The sequence below is a fragment of the Myotis myotis genome, unplaced genomic scaffold (assembly GCF_014108235.1).
Source record: "Myotis myotis isolate mMyoMyo1 unplaced genomic scaffold, mMyoMyo1.p scaffold_m19_p_13, whole genome shotgun sequence".
In the NCBI taxonomy this organism is placed as follows: domain Eukaryota; kingdom Metazoa; phylum Chordata; class Mammalia; order Chiroptera; family Vespertilionidae; genus Myotis; species Myotis myotis.
Genome location: NW_023416317.1, coordinates 6,189,625 through 6,202,280, shown reverse-complemented (window position 1 = coordinate 6,202,280; position 12,656 = coordinate 6,189,625). Strand labels below are relative to the sequence as shown.

Here is a 12,656-nt window from a genome sequence, read left to right as displayed (position 1 = left end):
GACACTGTCCTGGGTGAGAAACGTGTGTGGAAAGGGTCAAGCCTCACACCACACACTCAGCGTCCCTGCGTCCCATCCTGAGGGCTTCCCCATCCTCCACAATGAAGCGCCCTCGGGAGCCCAGGCCGCAGAAGCTACCGGCACTCGGCGGAGAGAAAGCCTTCGTGAGGACCAACAGGACAGAGGGCGCTGGGCCCTGGCCTCTGCCCACACACACGAGTTACTGCAAAGAAAGGCTGGGCTGAGACTGGACAAGGACCCTGCCAGCACCCCGAGGCCCTGCCGACTGAACGCCTACTACCCCAACTCTAACGCAGCCTCGCCAACGTCCTCCGCGGCCGCCTCCAGCCGTCCCAACACTCTTTCCGCGGCTCCCTCGTGCATCTCATGACTCCAACTCAGAGTGTGTTTCTAATCATCACTGTGGAAATTTACCCAGAGGATGACTAAGCACACAGTACAACCTGCCTTGATCTGATGGGGAAGAAAATGACCAAGTGGAATTCACCGTTTCTCCAGCAGAAGGCTGGGCCCGGGGCCAGGCACAGCTGGTACATGCAGTGACTGATGGGAAACGCAGGCGGAGGGCCAAGCTGTGCCTCCGGCCCGCAGATGCGGGGGTGGGAGAGCCATGTCCCGCACCTGGGAGTGTGCAGCTGCTTCCAACTAGAACGCTGTCTCAGGAAACCGCAATTTTTAGAAGGCCAAAGGGACATCTTATCTCCTGTCCTTTCCTTTCTCTCAAATATCCTCTTCCCACTTACTTAGATATTTTTAACATTATAGTTGAAAAGTTTCAAAAACAGAAAGGCTGGAAGAAATGTAATGTAAACACTCCGTACTCACGGCTTAGATTTTACAATCAACACCCGGCTCTCTGTGCCATGTCACACATCCGTCCGTGTGCCAGCCTCCACGCGCGCCCGCTCTAATGCGGGACCCTTCCGAAAAGCACTACTGGACGGGCGGGAACCTCACAGCACAGTCCGTCTCACCACGAGGGTGTCGCCAGGGCCTGCTTCCCGCTCTGGTTCCTCCGTCCCTGCCTGCCTGCATTCGAGGGTCCCCAGTGGCCTCAGGAGTCAGGGTGCAGACGGCCCTCCCGTGGCGTTGCGCTTTGCCAACCCCTGTGAGAACCACGGCCGCACCTCAGGGGCCAACTTTCCGGCCAGGCCTTGAGGCTGCGGCATCAGATTTCTGCACTGAAGAAGGAAGGAACGTGGAAGCCGCTACCCAGATCCCGAGACTGGCTCCTCTGCCACAGACAGGACACAGGGGAGCTCCACCGTCCCCCACGGGCCCACGATGACAGCCCACAGCGCAGCACCAACCAGGAACTCCAGGGCCTTGGGCCTGGACGTCCCACCGTCATGTCTGCCCTGCTCACGGCCCCCGCTCGACACAGACCCTTCATTTTAAGCACACCCGGAAGATGAAAGCGTGCCCCTGCCCTAACTAAAGGGGCGACTGCGTGGTCTAGGCTCATGTCCCGCGACCGAGCAGCACTGGTCAAGCGCAGCTGGGCTGTCTCCTCTAACCCAGCTGCCTGGCACCCGGCCCGCCCGTCTCTTACGCACTATTCACGGCCGCCGCCCGCTACAGCAAGTCTGTGCTGCCCAGACCATGGCACCCAGAGCCGGGAACAGCTGGAAGTGGTGTGCTTACCCCTGGTCCAGAGTAACCCCCAGGGAATCTTTTTAAAAGAAAATATGTTACACACAACGATAAGGGGTAACAACTATTCACAAGATGAGGCAATCCAAATAAGGCCTTTGTCGCTCTGACACTGCGGGTGCTAACGGGGCCCAGACGCCCGGGTACTCACAGCTCTTTGAGGTTCCTCATCTTCGCGAAGGCATCAAACTGGACAGACCTGATCGCATTCTCGCCAAGGTTCCTGCAAAAGAACACCCTTTACTGAGGCAGAGAGCGCCGCACCTTCTAGGCAGCCCGCATCTGAGCCAGGGCTCGGGGTGTTCAGGACGGCCCGGTTGTGCGGGGAGCCAGGCCCGTGTCGTGCTGTCTTTTCGCAGACATGGGCAGGAGCATGGGGAGTAACTCTGGAGCAAGCCAGCCTTCAGGGGAGCGTGAGCCAGGAGAGGCCTGCCCACCAAGCCAACAGGCAGACCTTTCCAACAGGTCAGCCTGGATCACGGACAAGATACACTAAGAATCCAGCACTGGAGTCACCCTCCCCGGACCCACGAGGAGAAAACCTCCCACGAAGCAATCTGAAGCCACTGCAGCGGAGATGCCAGGCTGGGCCGGCCAGGCCCTGGGAGTGTGGAGGGGCCTGGCCGGGGCAGGAGACGGAGGGGACTTATCCATCGTTAGGAGCTCACCCCGGGCCATGTGCAGTGCAAGGCTCCTGGCACAGGCAAATAAAGGCCAGAGTTGAAGCTGACTTATACCGAGAATGAAGCAGCTGGCGTTTCCGATCGCCTGCATCTCGGCTTACAACTGTGGCTAAGTGGCCAGCGGCTCCCGAGCTGCACTTGGTGGAAGGAAGGTCTGCCCAGGTACTCACAGGTGCTCCAGGCTGTCCAGCCCCGAGAATGCTCTCTTAGCCACCGACTTGATCTTGTTTCCAGACAGAGATCTGCAGTTTCCAAACATCCACAAGGGGCAGTGGGGGAGGGGAGGGGGCCAGAAGGAGGGGTGGGAGAAAGAACACAGTTAGGGCAGTGCTGCCTGACAGTGTGTCCCGAGCGGCAGGTGGAGACCTGGCCTGTGCTGAGCTCACGGGCAGTAGCGCACAGGCCTTCCCCTTGGTGAAGTGAAAGGCGTATCTTCATTGGAATTCAGCGGTGGCAACAGGCTGAGATTGCCAGAAAGGCCCCTCGGACATTAAGTGGGAATCACCTGGTTCTGGCTGCCTCTCTCCACGGACCACCCGAGGGTGGGGCTGAGGGTAGCCGTGGCCTCGGAGGAGGAAGTGGTCAGAGACGGAAATGAAAACTCAGAACCAAATACCACCCACTTCTGAAAACTGCATTCTGGACGGAGGTCCCCAAGGAGGCAGGAGAGGCAGGAGGAGGCAGGAAGAGGCAGGGAGGGTCATGGAGATGGCTCCCTAGTCTGCACCTGCCCCAGGGAGCTGGACCTGCCTAGGAAGGCCCTCAGGACCTGAGGGGCAGTGCCTTGGCCTCTTGAGCAAGAACACAGGTTGTCAATGACACCAATGGACCAGGCTCACCACGTCCCAGGGCGGTGTTCTCTCAGGTCAGCCTCCTGTCTCTCCTGCCCGGACCCTGGGCCGCCCACCCGCTGGGAGGCTCCTGCTTCCAGCCAATTCCCTCCCAAACTCAGCGACGGCTGAGTTTTCTTAGGAATCACGATCTGACACAGGAAGGCTGTGCAATGCACAGGAAAGCTTGTTTCTGGACCGGTGGGCGGGGGGAAGGGAAGGGAAGCAGCACCTTGAAGATGCTGGACAAGGGGATGAAAAGAACTAAGGTCTCAGGGTTCCCTCCTCGGCACCAGGCACTCTGATGAGAGCCTGTCGCACAGGGAACTGGCTGCTGAACACGGGGTCCTGCCGAGCACCTGAGCTCCCCCCCAGGCCCGTTACAGAGGGACTGCTGGGAACAGACCCCTGGAGATCCGAGCTGCTGACCTGGGGGACGACGCCTGGGCGGGCGGGCGGGGAGGGAGGGTAGAAAGCCGGCCTGGCTCATACAGGGGGAAGGGAGAGGTTCCTCCTCCAGGGTCCACTGAGAATCAGGAGCAAGATCTCAACTCAAGGCCAGCTCCACCTGCAGACCTAGGTGAAGACTGGGACCCACAAGGAAAACGAAGCCCCAGACCTCCCGGAAAGGACAAAGGGCAGAAAACACAGCCTTGGAGAAATCTAAGGACGCAGGGCAGCTGCTGGCCCAGCACCAGCCTAACTGCAAGGGCCCTGGGGTCTCGGCAAATCCCGGATGCTTCTTCAGAATAGATGCTCCCTCAGAATAGACAGATGCAGCTGCCAGCCCCGGAGGAGGCGCTGTCTCCGCCTGCTACCTGGCCACTGTGAACCATGTCCATTGGGGCTTCCCGATGCCCCACCAGGAACACACTCTCTTCTCGGGCCTCTGCTTAAGGACCCCTGCCCCCCCCCCCCCCCTCGCCGCCCAGCAACTGAGTGTAGCCTTCAGACAAAGCCAGCTGTTTGCTGCCTCCGGAGGTGATAGGGGCACGGAGGCCAAGACCCTGCTGCCTCTCCTTTCTCCCGGAGGCAGTCTGCATGGATGTGAAGTCTCATCGGAATGTCCACCACCTCTCAATCTGCAGCTTACAGTTGAGACCAAATAAACCGTGCACACGGATGCCGGTGGCCACACTAACTAGTGGCCTCCCCCTTCCTGCCCCCCCCCCCCCCCAGAGGAGCAGTAACAGCACCCTGGGCACTAAACCCCTCGCCCTGAAGCACCGCCCACCTCGCATTACTCAGCTCCAGGTCCTAGCAAATGCTCTGACTGTGGTGAAGTCTCCTGCAAACTAGTAAGCTAGGTCCAGGAAAGTTGTGCTTCTGTCAGCCATTATATATGAGTCACACTGGCCTCTCTGACAGTGAGGGCAGGCTGTTATTTCTAATGGTGACAATAGCAATAAAGCAAATTCTCAAGTCCTCAAGTACGCAGGGCTAATCACCCTGCTGGTAGATGGAAACAAGGCCCACATTCTCCCCGCAGACATCTGGGGTGGGGGCAGGGCTCGGCTGGCAGAGGACAGCCCTGACGCAAGGCTGCTGTGGAGGAAGAGCAGGCTTCGGGTGTCCCATGTGGCAGGGCAGACCCCCCACTGTGCTATGGGGGGGTAGAGGGGCCAGGAGGCGGGGAGGAGGGAACGTTTTCAGGGAAAAGGACTGACTGGCACTTGTGACAAGCTGTCAGAATATAGGACGCAAGAAGAGACAGTCTCAGCACGCACAGCTTCTTACTCAGAACTGAGCACAGAAGGTATGACAACCACTTCTCAAAGCACATCAGAAACATTCACTGTACACGCTCCCCAGGGCCCGCACCGCTGCTCCCAGATGGTACTTCCCACTCGCCCGCCTCCGGTCAGGGGCAGGCTCGGGGCAGCAGCAGGCCTGTCGCCCCCGTCTGTCCTCCTCCGGTCCCCACTCCTGCAGAGAGTGCTGGGGGGACACAGAGAAGGGGGGCAAGCAAGGGAGACACGTGGGTGAATGCCACCTGCCACCCACCAGCCGTGTGGTCTTGGGCAAACCCCTCCAGTTCTGTTTCCTCAGCAGAAAGGCCGCACGGCAGCCGCCCTCGCGAACTGCTAGATGGGACACGCGCGGCCTCACAGAAGGCCTGGCCAAGTCTAGGAACTCAAAGAACAAAACAAACGGCAGACACCTTCAATGGAAACAGCTACTACACTACCCTGTAAACGCCTCTGTTTAAAAGTATGATCGACAACAAAACACTGATTAAAGACTCGCTTTACACATTTCACACAATTTCTTCGAGGAAGAGGTCAAGACTCCTTCATGCAAAGAACAATGGAAAACTTGGCTGTTTGACATCAGTTCTAAATGGGGGGGGGGGGGGGCGCTCTGACAGGCCCGGGGCACCAGGTCTCCAGCCCTAAAGAAACCAACACCCAGGGCAACAAGACCACTGGCCAGAGAAGCTGGGAGCACGTCTCCCTCCCTCCTCCTCAGATTTCTCTTCCCAAACCAACGCCAGCCGCTCTCCCAGCTGGGCCGGGACCCAGGTGCCCGGGGCCGAGGCCCCCCGGGCGGAGCTCCCAGACGTCAGAGGCGATACTCACAGCTTGCTGAGGCTGTCGAGCCCCGTGAACGCGCCGCTCGTGTCCTCTATTGTGCCCGAGATCTCGTTATGACCCAGGTCCCTGGGGAAGACAGACAGACAGCTCACCACCCAGCTCTCCACTCGTTCTTCACAGGAAGTGGCGGACAGACGGCCACCCAAACTGCCGCCGTGAGGCTGAAACATTCAAGTGTATTCTGGGCGCCCAGCTGCGACACTCGATGGAGAGAAGCGAGGCCGCTGAGCCCGAGGCCCAGGGGTGCACCCCGTGCGGGGAGGCCTGGCTTTCCCAGCTTCCCACAGGCCTGACGCACGTTGAGCAAGCAGCTCCCCCACCTCATCTGCTCCCCGTGGGCCGGGGCCGGGAAGGAGGGTTGCAGGCAGCACGTGGGAAGCCTGGTCTGTGTCCACCCCCGAGAGCGGACACCTGGCCCGGCACTAAGTCAGGTTTCCATCTGCTCTCTCACCAACCAGAGGCCCTTTTCTTTCTCCTTTCTCTTTAGTCCTTACCGCGACATGCTTATTGACTTTGGAGGGACGGGAAGGCTGCGAGAGAAGCATCCAAGTGAGAGAGCGACTGGCTGCCTTCTGTACTTGCCCTGAGCGGGAATCGAACCCACAACCTTCCAGTATATGGGGTGACACTCCCCAGTTCTTTTCCAGCTGACTATGTAGAAGTGTGAGCCTGCGCAGAGCAGCTCAGTTTTGGGTCCAATGCTGACTGGCAGCCGGTGGAAGAGGCCCCAACGAAGCAGCTGGCTGCTCACTGCCCTCCCAGCAGGAGCCCCCCCCGCCCCACCCCACAGTGAGACGTACAAGACACGCAGGTTTCTGAGTCCCTTGAAGGCGCCTTCCGCGATGTGGCTGATGGAGTTGTGGCTGAGGCGCAGGATGCTCAAGCTACTGAGGTCGGCCAGGCTCCCCTCGTCCAGCCGAGTGAGGTTGTTGAAGGACAGACTCCTGTGGAGGGGGCGGGAGGGGCGGGAGCAACGTCACTGCAGGTTGCCCAGGTTGCCTGCTCCCCTCCTGGGCATCAGCCGTGCCAGCTGGGCCTCAGCGGGAGGGGACAGCACCAGCACCCCGGGGGTAGAGTGGCCAGGCAGCTGAGACCCTTCAGGGCCTGGCACTCAGCCTGACTCCTGGGATGTTGGTGGAGGTCACAGAGACCAGGAAGTGTGGTGACCGAGGACTATGCAGAGGCCACGCAGCTCAGGAAGGCTCAAGGCTCAAGGCTCCAGCCCTCATGTGGGTGCCCAGGGCCGGTCCTGACCCAGTTTCTGAGAGGCTTTCTCAGTAGGGGCTTGAGATTGACAGGACCCCAGCGTGTGCACAGGGAGCAGGCGCCCAGGTAGGCTCCCTACATCGGCCAGCAGAGGGCACCACTGGCCACCACCTGGCACAAGCCTTCCTCACAGGCCTTCCGCCTCACCTGGGCATCTCCCTGGGCACCAGAGCCTCCTGTCCAGACATCTATGGTGACCCCCCACCCCCCACTGTCAGCTGACCAGCTTCCCTGAGCATCAGAATCGAACCTTCCTTCCTCCGGCCACCCCCTGCCCCTCTCTCACAGCCCTGCCTAAGTTGGTTCCTTGGTGTGTTAAGTCATCTATCCTTGAAAAATGGGAAATTTGGTCTAGGGCAGGAATACGGACAATAAATTTGGAGAAGACTGATGAGAGTTTAACAGCAGCAGGGAGTGAGTCTCTCCCTCCGGCAGAAACAAGTCCTGGTTGGTGTCTGTCAGTCGCAGAGACCTGGCAGGAGATCAAACTTACATCCTCACCTGCAGTCAAAGGATGTAGCTTAAAGGAGGGGTGGGGACACGCTGGCAAGCGGTCCTAAATCCGGCCTCGAGGTGCCCTGGGTGTTGGGCAAGCTGCTACGCCACAAGGGCCCTGCTGTGACCCCCTCTACTCCTCTACCCCTCTCCAGGGCACAGACGAGCCTACACTGCCCGCAGCCTCTCACAGCTGCTCTGGCCCCAGGGCCCATGACCCTGCCGCGGGCGGGCGGACCTGGGAGACTCTGCTGCTTCCCTGGCTGCCAGGCCCTGTTGGCAGGAGACCATGGGTCTTGGGGTTCCTGATCGGGTTCCAGCCTGAGCCAGGAGCAGGCAGGAGCCACCAGGACCACGTGAGAATGCCACGCAACGGCACCACGGTGAAGGGCCAGCAATAAACCCTACGGGCTCACACTCACACCCACACCCAAGGGAGTGAAAGGAAAGGAAGAGGCAGGACATCGATCTTCTTCGGGGAATGATGGGTTCCAGGCCAGTGCAGGGCGGGGGGGGGGGGGGCACAGAGGGACAGGGAGGCACAGATGGGGATGCCACGGCACACTGAAACATCCCCGAGTTTGCCCGGTGAGGGCGAGCAGCCAGACAGGCAGAGGCTTGGCCTCATAACCACCGTTCACTTCGGAGGGTACATCTTTTCCTGCAGTCACGACTGAAAAACAGAAAGCCCACCCCAACCCTCTTCTAAAAGGTAGAGGAGCGCACTGGACTAGAACTGAGAAACCTTGAGCTTATTGAACTGAAGTAACAAACGCAATGAGAATCCACTTTTTTCCTCCAAAACAACCATCTTTTAGACCTGGGACAGGGGCAGGGGCCTGTGCACCCGGCCGCCTGCCTTGGCCCGCAGCTGCCCGCCCAGAGGAGCCTCGCGCCGGCTCAGGGACCTGGGACACCAGAGCGGGCTCCCAGGTCCAGCCAGGGCCTGTCGGGGAGTCTCCCAAAGGGACGAGGGGTCGTCTGTCTCAGTAAAGCACAGGCCCAGGCCCAGGTGCCTCGCCACCAGGCCCGGGTGCAGGGGACCTGGGGGGGGGGGGGAGGGAGGAGCCAGTGCGGAGACCTGGCTACATGCAGGAAGGCAGAGACCACGAGGGCACGTAAACCGTCTGCCAGCGTTTCGCCATCTCTCAGGATCGCTGTCCTCGCTGTGTTTGAGCCCAAGTAACCCCTTCCCTAAAGAAGTCCGTGTTCCTTGTGGCCATTAATGAGCAACAGCTCTGTGAGCAGCTGCACGGAGAACCTCCTGCAGGCTGCCCGGGCCCTCTCCAGCCCAGGTGGCCAAGGCTGCCCCTGGGGAACAGAGAGAGGGGAGCAGGAAGGGTCAAGTTCAAACCACTGAGGTCTGCAGCCTCGGGGTCCTGCTCCGGGCCTGGTGCTGGGCGCTGGCCTCCCTGACAGGTCAGTGCCTCCTTTGAGCCCTGCCCGCCTGAGCCCGCCCCGCCCACCGAGCTTCGGGACACACCAGGCCCCAGCCACGCCAGGCAGGCAGAGTCTAACGGGCACAGCGCACAGCGGGCGACACTCACAGCTCGTGCAGCTTCTGGCAGAAGCTCCAGCCGTCGCGGCTGATGCGGGAGATGGAGTTGTTGCTGAGGTGGAGCTGGTGCAGGGCTGTGAGGCCGTAGAGCGAGCCGCTGTTCACCTCCCCCAGGCTGTTGTGCTCCAGGTGCCTGCAACGACAGCCACACGCACGCTGGAGGAGGGCCCACGCCATTCCCCACGGCCAGAGCAGGGGGCTGGCGCCCAGGACCCGACACTGCAGAGCCCCTGGTCTCAATGACAGTACACGAGGGTGTGTGTGCATGCGCGCATGTGTGCGCACGCGTGTGTAGGCAAGAGAGGCAAACCCAAACAGATGGGGAGTGTCCAGGCCAAGTTCAGAACCAGGCACAGAAATGGGCAGATGCGCTGCACAATGAGGGCAGAGACCATGAAAGAAAAACCTTGCAGATGAGGAAACCCTGGGGTCAGACCCCTTGGATTTAAATCCCACTTTTGCTCCTCTGTGGGCTACGGGACCTGGACCTCTGGAAAATGGAGGTGCCCAAGGGTACTCCTCCACAGGCTGCTGAGGGACACGAGAAAACATGTCAGAACTCAGCCCCGCGCTGAGGGCTCACGCTCCCGCCAAGGGGAAGCCAGGACACTGCCACCGGCTTCCTGGCCCTGCAGCCTGGCCACGCCCGGCCCGAACGGAGAGCAGAAGCCGGTCACCCACAGGTTGCCCCACTCGTACGACAAGCACTCGGGCACCGCTTCCGCTGCCATCCACCTTGCTGTCTGCTGCTGCGCAGAAGGAAGCACTGACTCTGAGGCAGCTCATCACCCCACTGGTGTGACTTGTTCAACATGAAAACCACGCGCGTGTGCTCACTGCACTTCCTTCTGCAAATTCTCTGTCATCTCAGCCCACCCAGCACACGACCACCTAGATTTCAAAGTCTAAAATGACAGTTTTAAGATGTCAGGTGAAAGTGTACTTCAATATGTAAAAACAGATACAGCTGGTCCAAGGTAGCATAGAAGAGAGGGAGACGCAAAACCACAGTGCTAATGCCATCACTTCTCAGTGTGAGTGTGTGTGCATGTGTGTGTGCATGTGCATGTGTATATATGTGTTATGTGTATTAGTATGTGTATGTGTGGGTATCTGAGTGTATGTGTGTGTGTCAGCATGTGTATGTGAGTCTGTGTATTTATGTGTATGTGTGTGTCAGTGTATGTGTGTGAGTGTACTGGTATGTGTGTGCACATGAATGTGTATGAGTATATGTGTATGTGTATGTATGAGTGTATATGTATGTGTGTGAGTGTGTATCAGTATGTATGTGTGTTAGTGTATGTGAATATAAGAGTATGTGTGTTACTAGTATATGTATGTGTGTGAATGTTAGTATGTGTATATGTGTATCTGAATGTATGTCAGCATGTGTATGTGAATGTGTATGTGTGTGCATATGTGTATGTGTGTCAGTGTATGTGTGTGTATATGAATGTATGTGTGAGTGTATGTGTGAGTGTATGTGTGTGTCAGTATGTATGTCTGTGTGTGTATGTGAATGTGTGAGTATATGTGTGTGCGTATGTGTATGTATATGTGTGTGAGTGTGTGTATGTGAATGTGTAAGAGTATGTGTGTATGAATGTAAAAGGCATGGTCGAGAGACAGGAACTAGAATTGCTTTTGTTTCGTTGCAAAGAAAACTAATAAAAAACACAGTAACATCATGTGTGGAGACTGGGGGGAGCGGAACGGTGTCTTGAACAAGTGAAACCACTGACCATAAAGCAAGACAACCCAGACTGGCAAACCCAGGCAGCGGTGAAGTGTCTAACGGGGCACAACCACCAGCAGGACAACAGCCAGGAAAACTCAAGCAGAGAAGTAAGACGTGACTGCCGCTGGGAGGACACGTCGGCGAGGGACGAGGGCAGGAGTGGACGCCACGCTTTCCTCCCAGTCTGAGCACATGTGCAACCGCGAGGCAGGTCCTTCTGACGCACAGTAAACAAATCTAAATGTCCGAAAGCGGAAGCGGGCACCTGCCTTCTCCGCCCTGTCCGTGCCTTCGTGTGGTTTTGCGTGACTCGCGGCAGCACGAGCAGCGATGTGCACGTCTGTTCCCTGGAAAAGGGGCAGCTGCACCAACGCCCAATGAACTCACCAAACGAGAAATCAATCTCCCAGGATGAGCGGTACATGTTGGCCCACCTGCACCTCAGACGGTCAGACCCCCAACAGGGGAGGGAACTTTCTGTAGGGTGTGGGGCGGAGGAGGGTCTGGGAGGGGAGCCACGAAGGAGGGGGAGCAGCCCCAGAAGGATGGCCCCCTGTCTTCACTACCCAACGTTCTCCACCAAATCCACTCAACTGCCCTGAGATTTTCCCAACCTTCCAGGGAAACACCCTTATCTGGAGTCCCCAGAAACACGAGTGAGGCCCCGCCGAAGTCCTAACAGCCCTTGGCAGAGGGCGCCACACAGACCACACGGGCCCTGGCGCGGCGCATACTCACAGCGCCTGCATCCTGGACAGCCCCCAGAAGGCCCCGTCCGTCAGCCGGCTGATGTTGTTCCGCTGCAGCTTCAGCACCTCCAAGCTGTCCAGCCCCTGGAACGTCAGGCCCTCGATCAGCCGGATCCGATTCCGATTCAGGTCCCTAGAGACAAAGCCGGTGGGTTCAGAGCGTCCAGCACGCACCCCTCACTCCCACAGTCCCTGCTGGGTTTCCAGGCAGCAGGGAAAATCCGGGTAGAGGGTCCTGGTGGACCTGGTGTGAGGGGCACCCGCCAGGCAGCCCCTGGCACTGCCCGGGCCCCAGCTAAGGAACAAAGAGGAGGGGAGAGCTCCTGAGTGAGGGAGCGCCCATTCCTCCGGGGCGGCTGTCTGCAGCGAGGAGGGGATAGGACTCAGGATGCAAGCGCCCCAGGCGAGCAACAGAAGCCCAGACCAGGCGCCTCACCCAGGAAAAACCTAACGGAAGCAACGCTTCCCACGGGAGGCACTCCCAGCATCTCCAGTCACGGAGAGCAGTCACTGCCCAGGGGAGCGAGGGGGCTGGACACACCACGGAGCACACGTTTGGCTTCTGGCCCCTGTGATAAACCTCTTAACCAAAGGATTTCAGGAACCTGGGGGGCTGGGTCTGTCGGCAGCACTGGGGGGAGGGGTGGGGAACCCAGGCTCCTCAGAAAGCCCTTGGTTTTCCCCAAATACTTGGGCAGCACCTCAGGGCCTGCCTCACGCAGACCTGCCGAGCGACAGGACCGGGACGCAGGGAGCGGGAGCCGGGCGCTGGCAGGGTGCGTGTGAAGCAGCGCTGGGTGCACCCTACCTTCTGTCACACCTAGCTCTGAACACCTGTTTTGTTCTGTTTAAACCAAATCCCAATAGTGGCTTATTTTCCTGAGATATATTCTTTTGCTACAAAGATGATACAGGAAATAAAAACGGAACAAGTACTCCATCGGGTTCAAAAAAGAGGTTTTCTCGACTCCAAACTCTGGGCCATTCCCAGAGGGTACTGGGCCTTGGTCATCAAAAACTAAACAAAGAGATCCTCTCCAGAAAAAATCAATCAATCAACAAACTA

General features: G+C 58.7%; 1 protein-coding gene across 8 annotated transcripts in view; it reads right to left on the bottom strand.

Moving 5' to 3' along the window:
• LRIG1 (leucine rich repeats and immunoglobulin like domains 1) overlaps window positions 1-12,656 on the bottom strand; it is a 101,585-nt gene that overhangs the window by 14,752 nt on the left and 74,177 nt on the right. For all 8 annotated transcript variants that reach the window (XM_036331617.1, XM_036331621.1, XM_036331625.1 and 5 more), the window contains 6 exons: window positions 11,580-11,723; window positions 9,090-9,233; window positions 6,582-6,725; window positions 5,767-5,847; window positions 2,528-2,599; window positions 1,826-1,897 (listed from right to left, as the gene is read on the bottom strand). In XM_036331617.1, coding sequence (XP_036187510.1) covers window positions 1,826-1,897; window positions 2,528-2,599; window positions 5,767-5,847; window positions 6,582-6,725; window positions 9,090-9,233; window positions 11,580-11,723 — 657 coding nt within the window. The remainder of the gene's footprint in view (window positions 1-1,825; window positions 1,898-2,527; window positions 2,600-5,766; window positions 5,848-6,581; window positions 6,726-9,089; window positions 9,234-11,579; window positions 11,724-12,656) is intronic.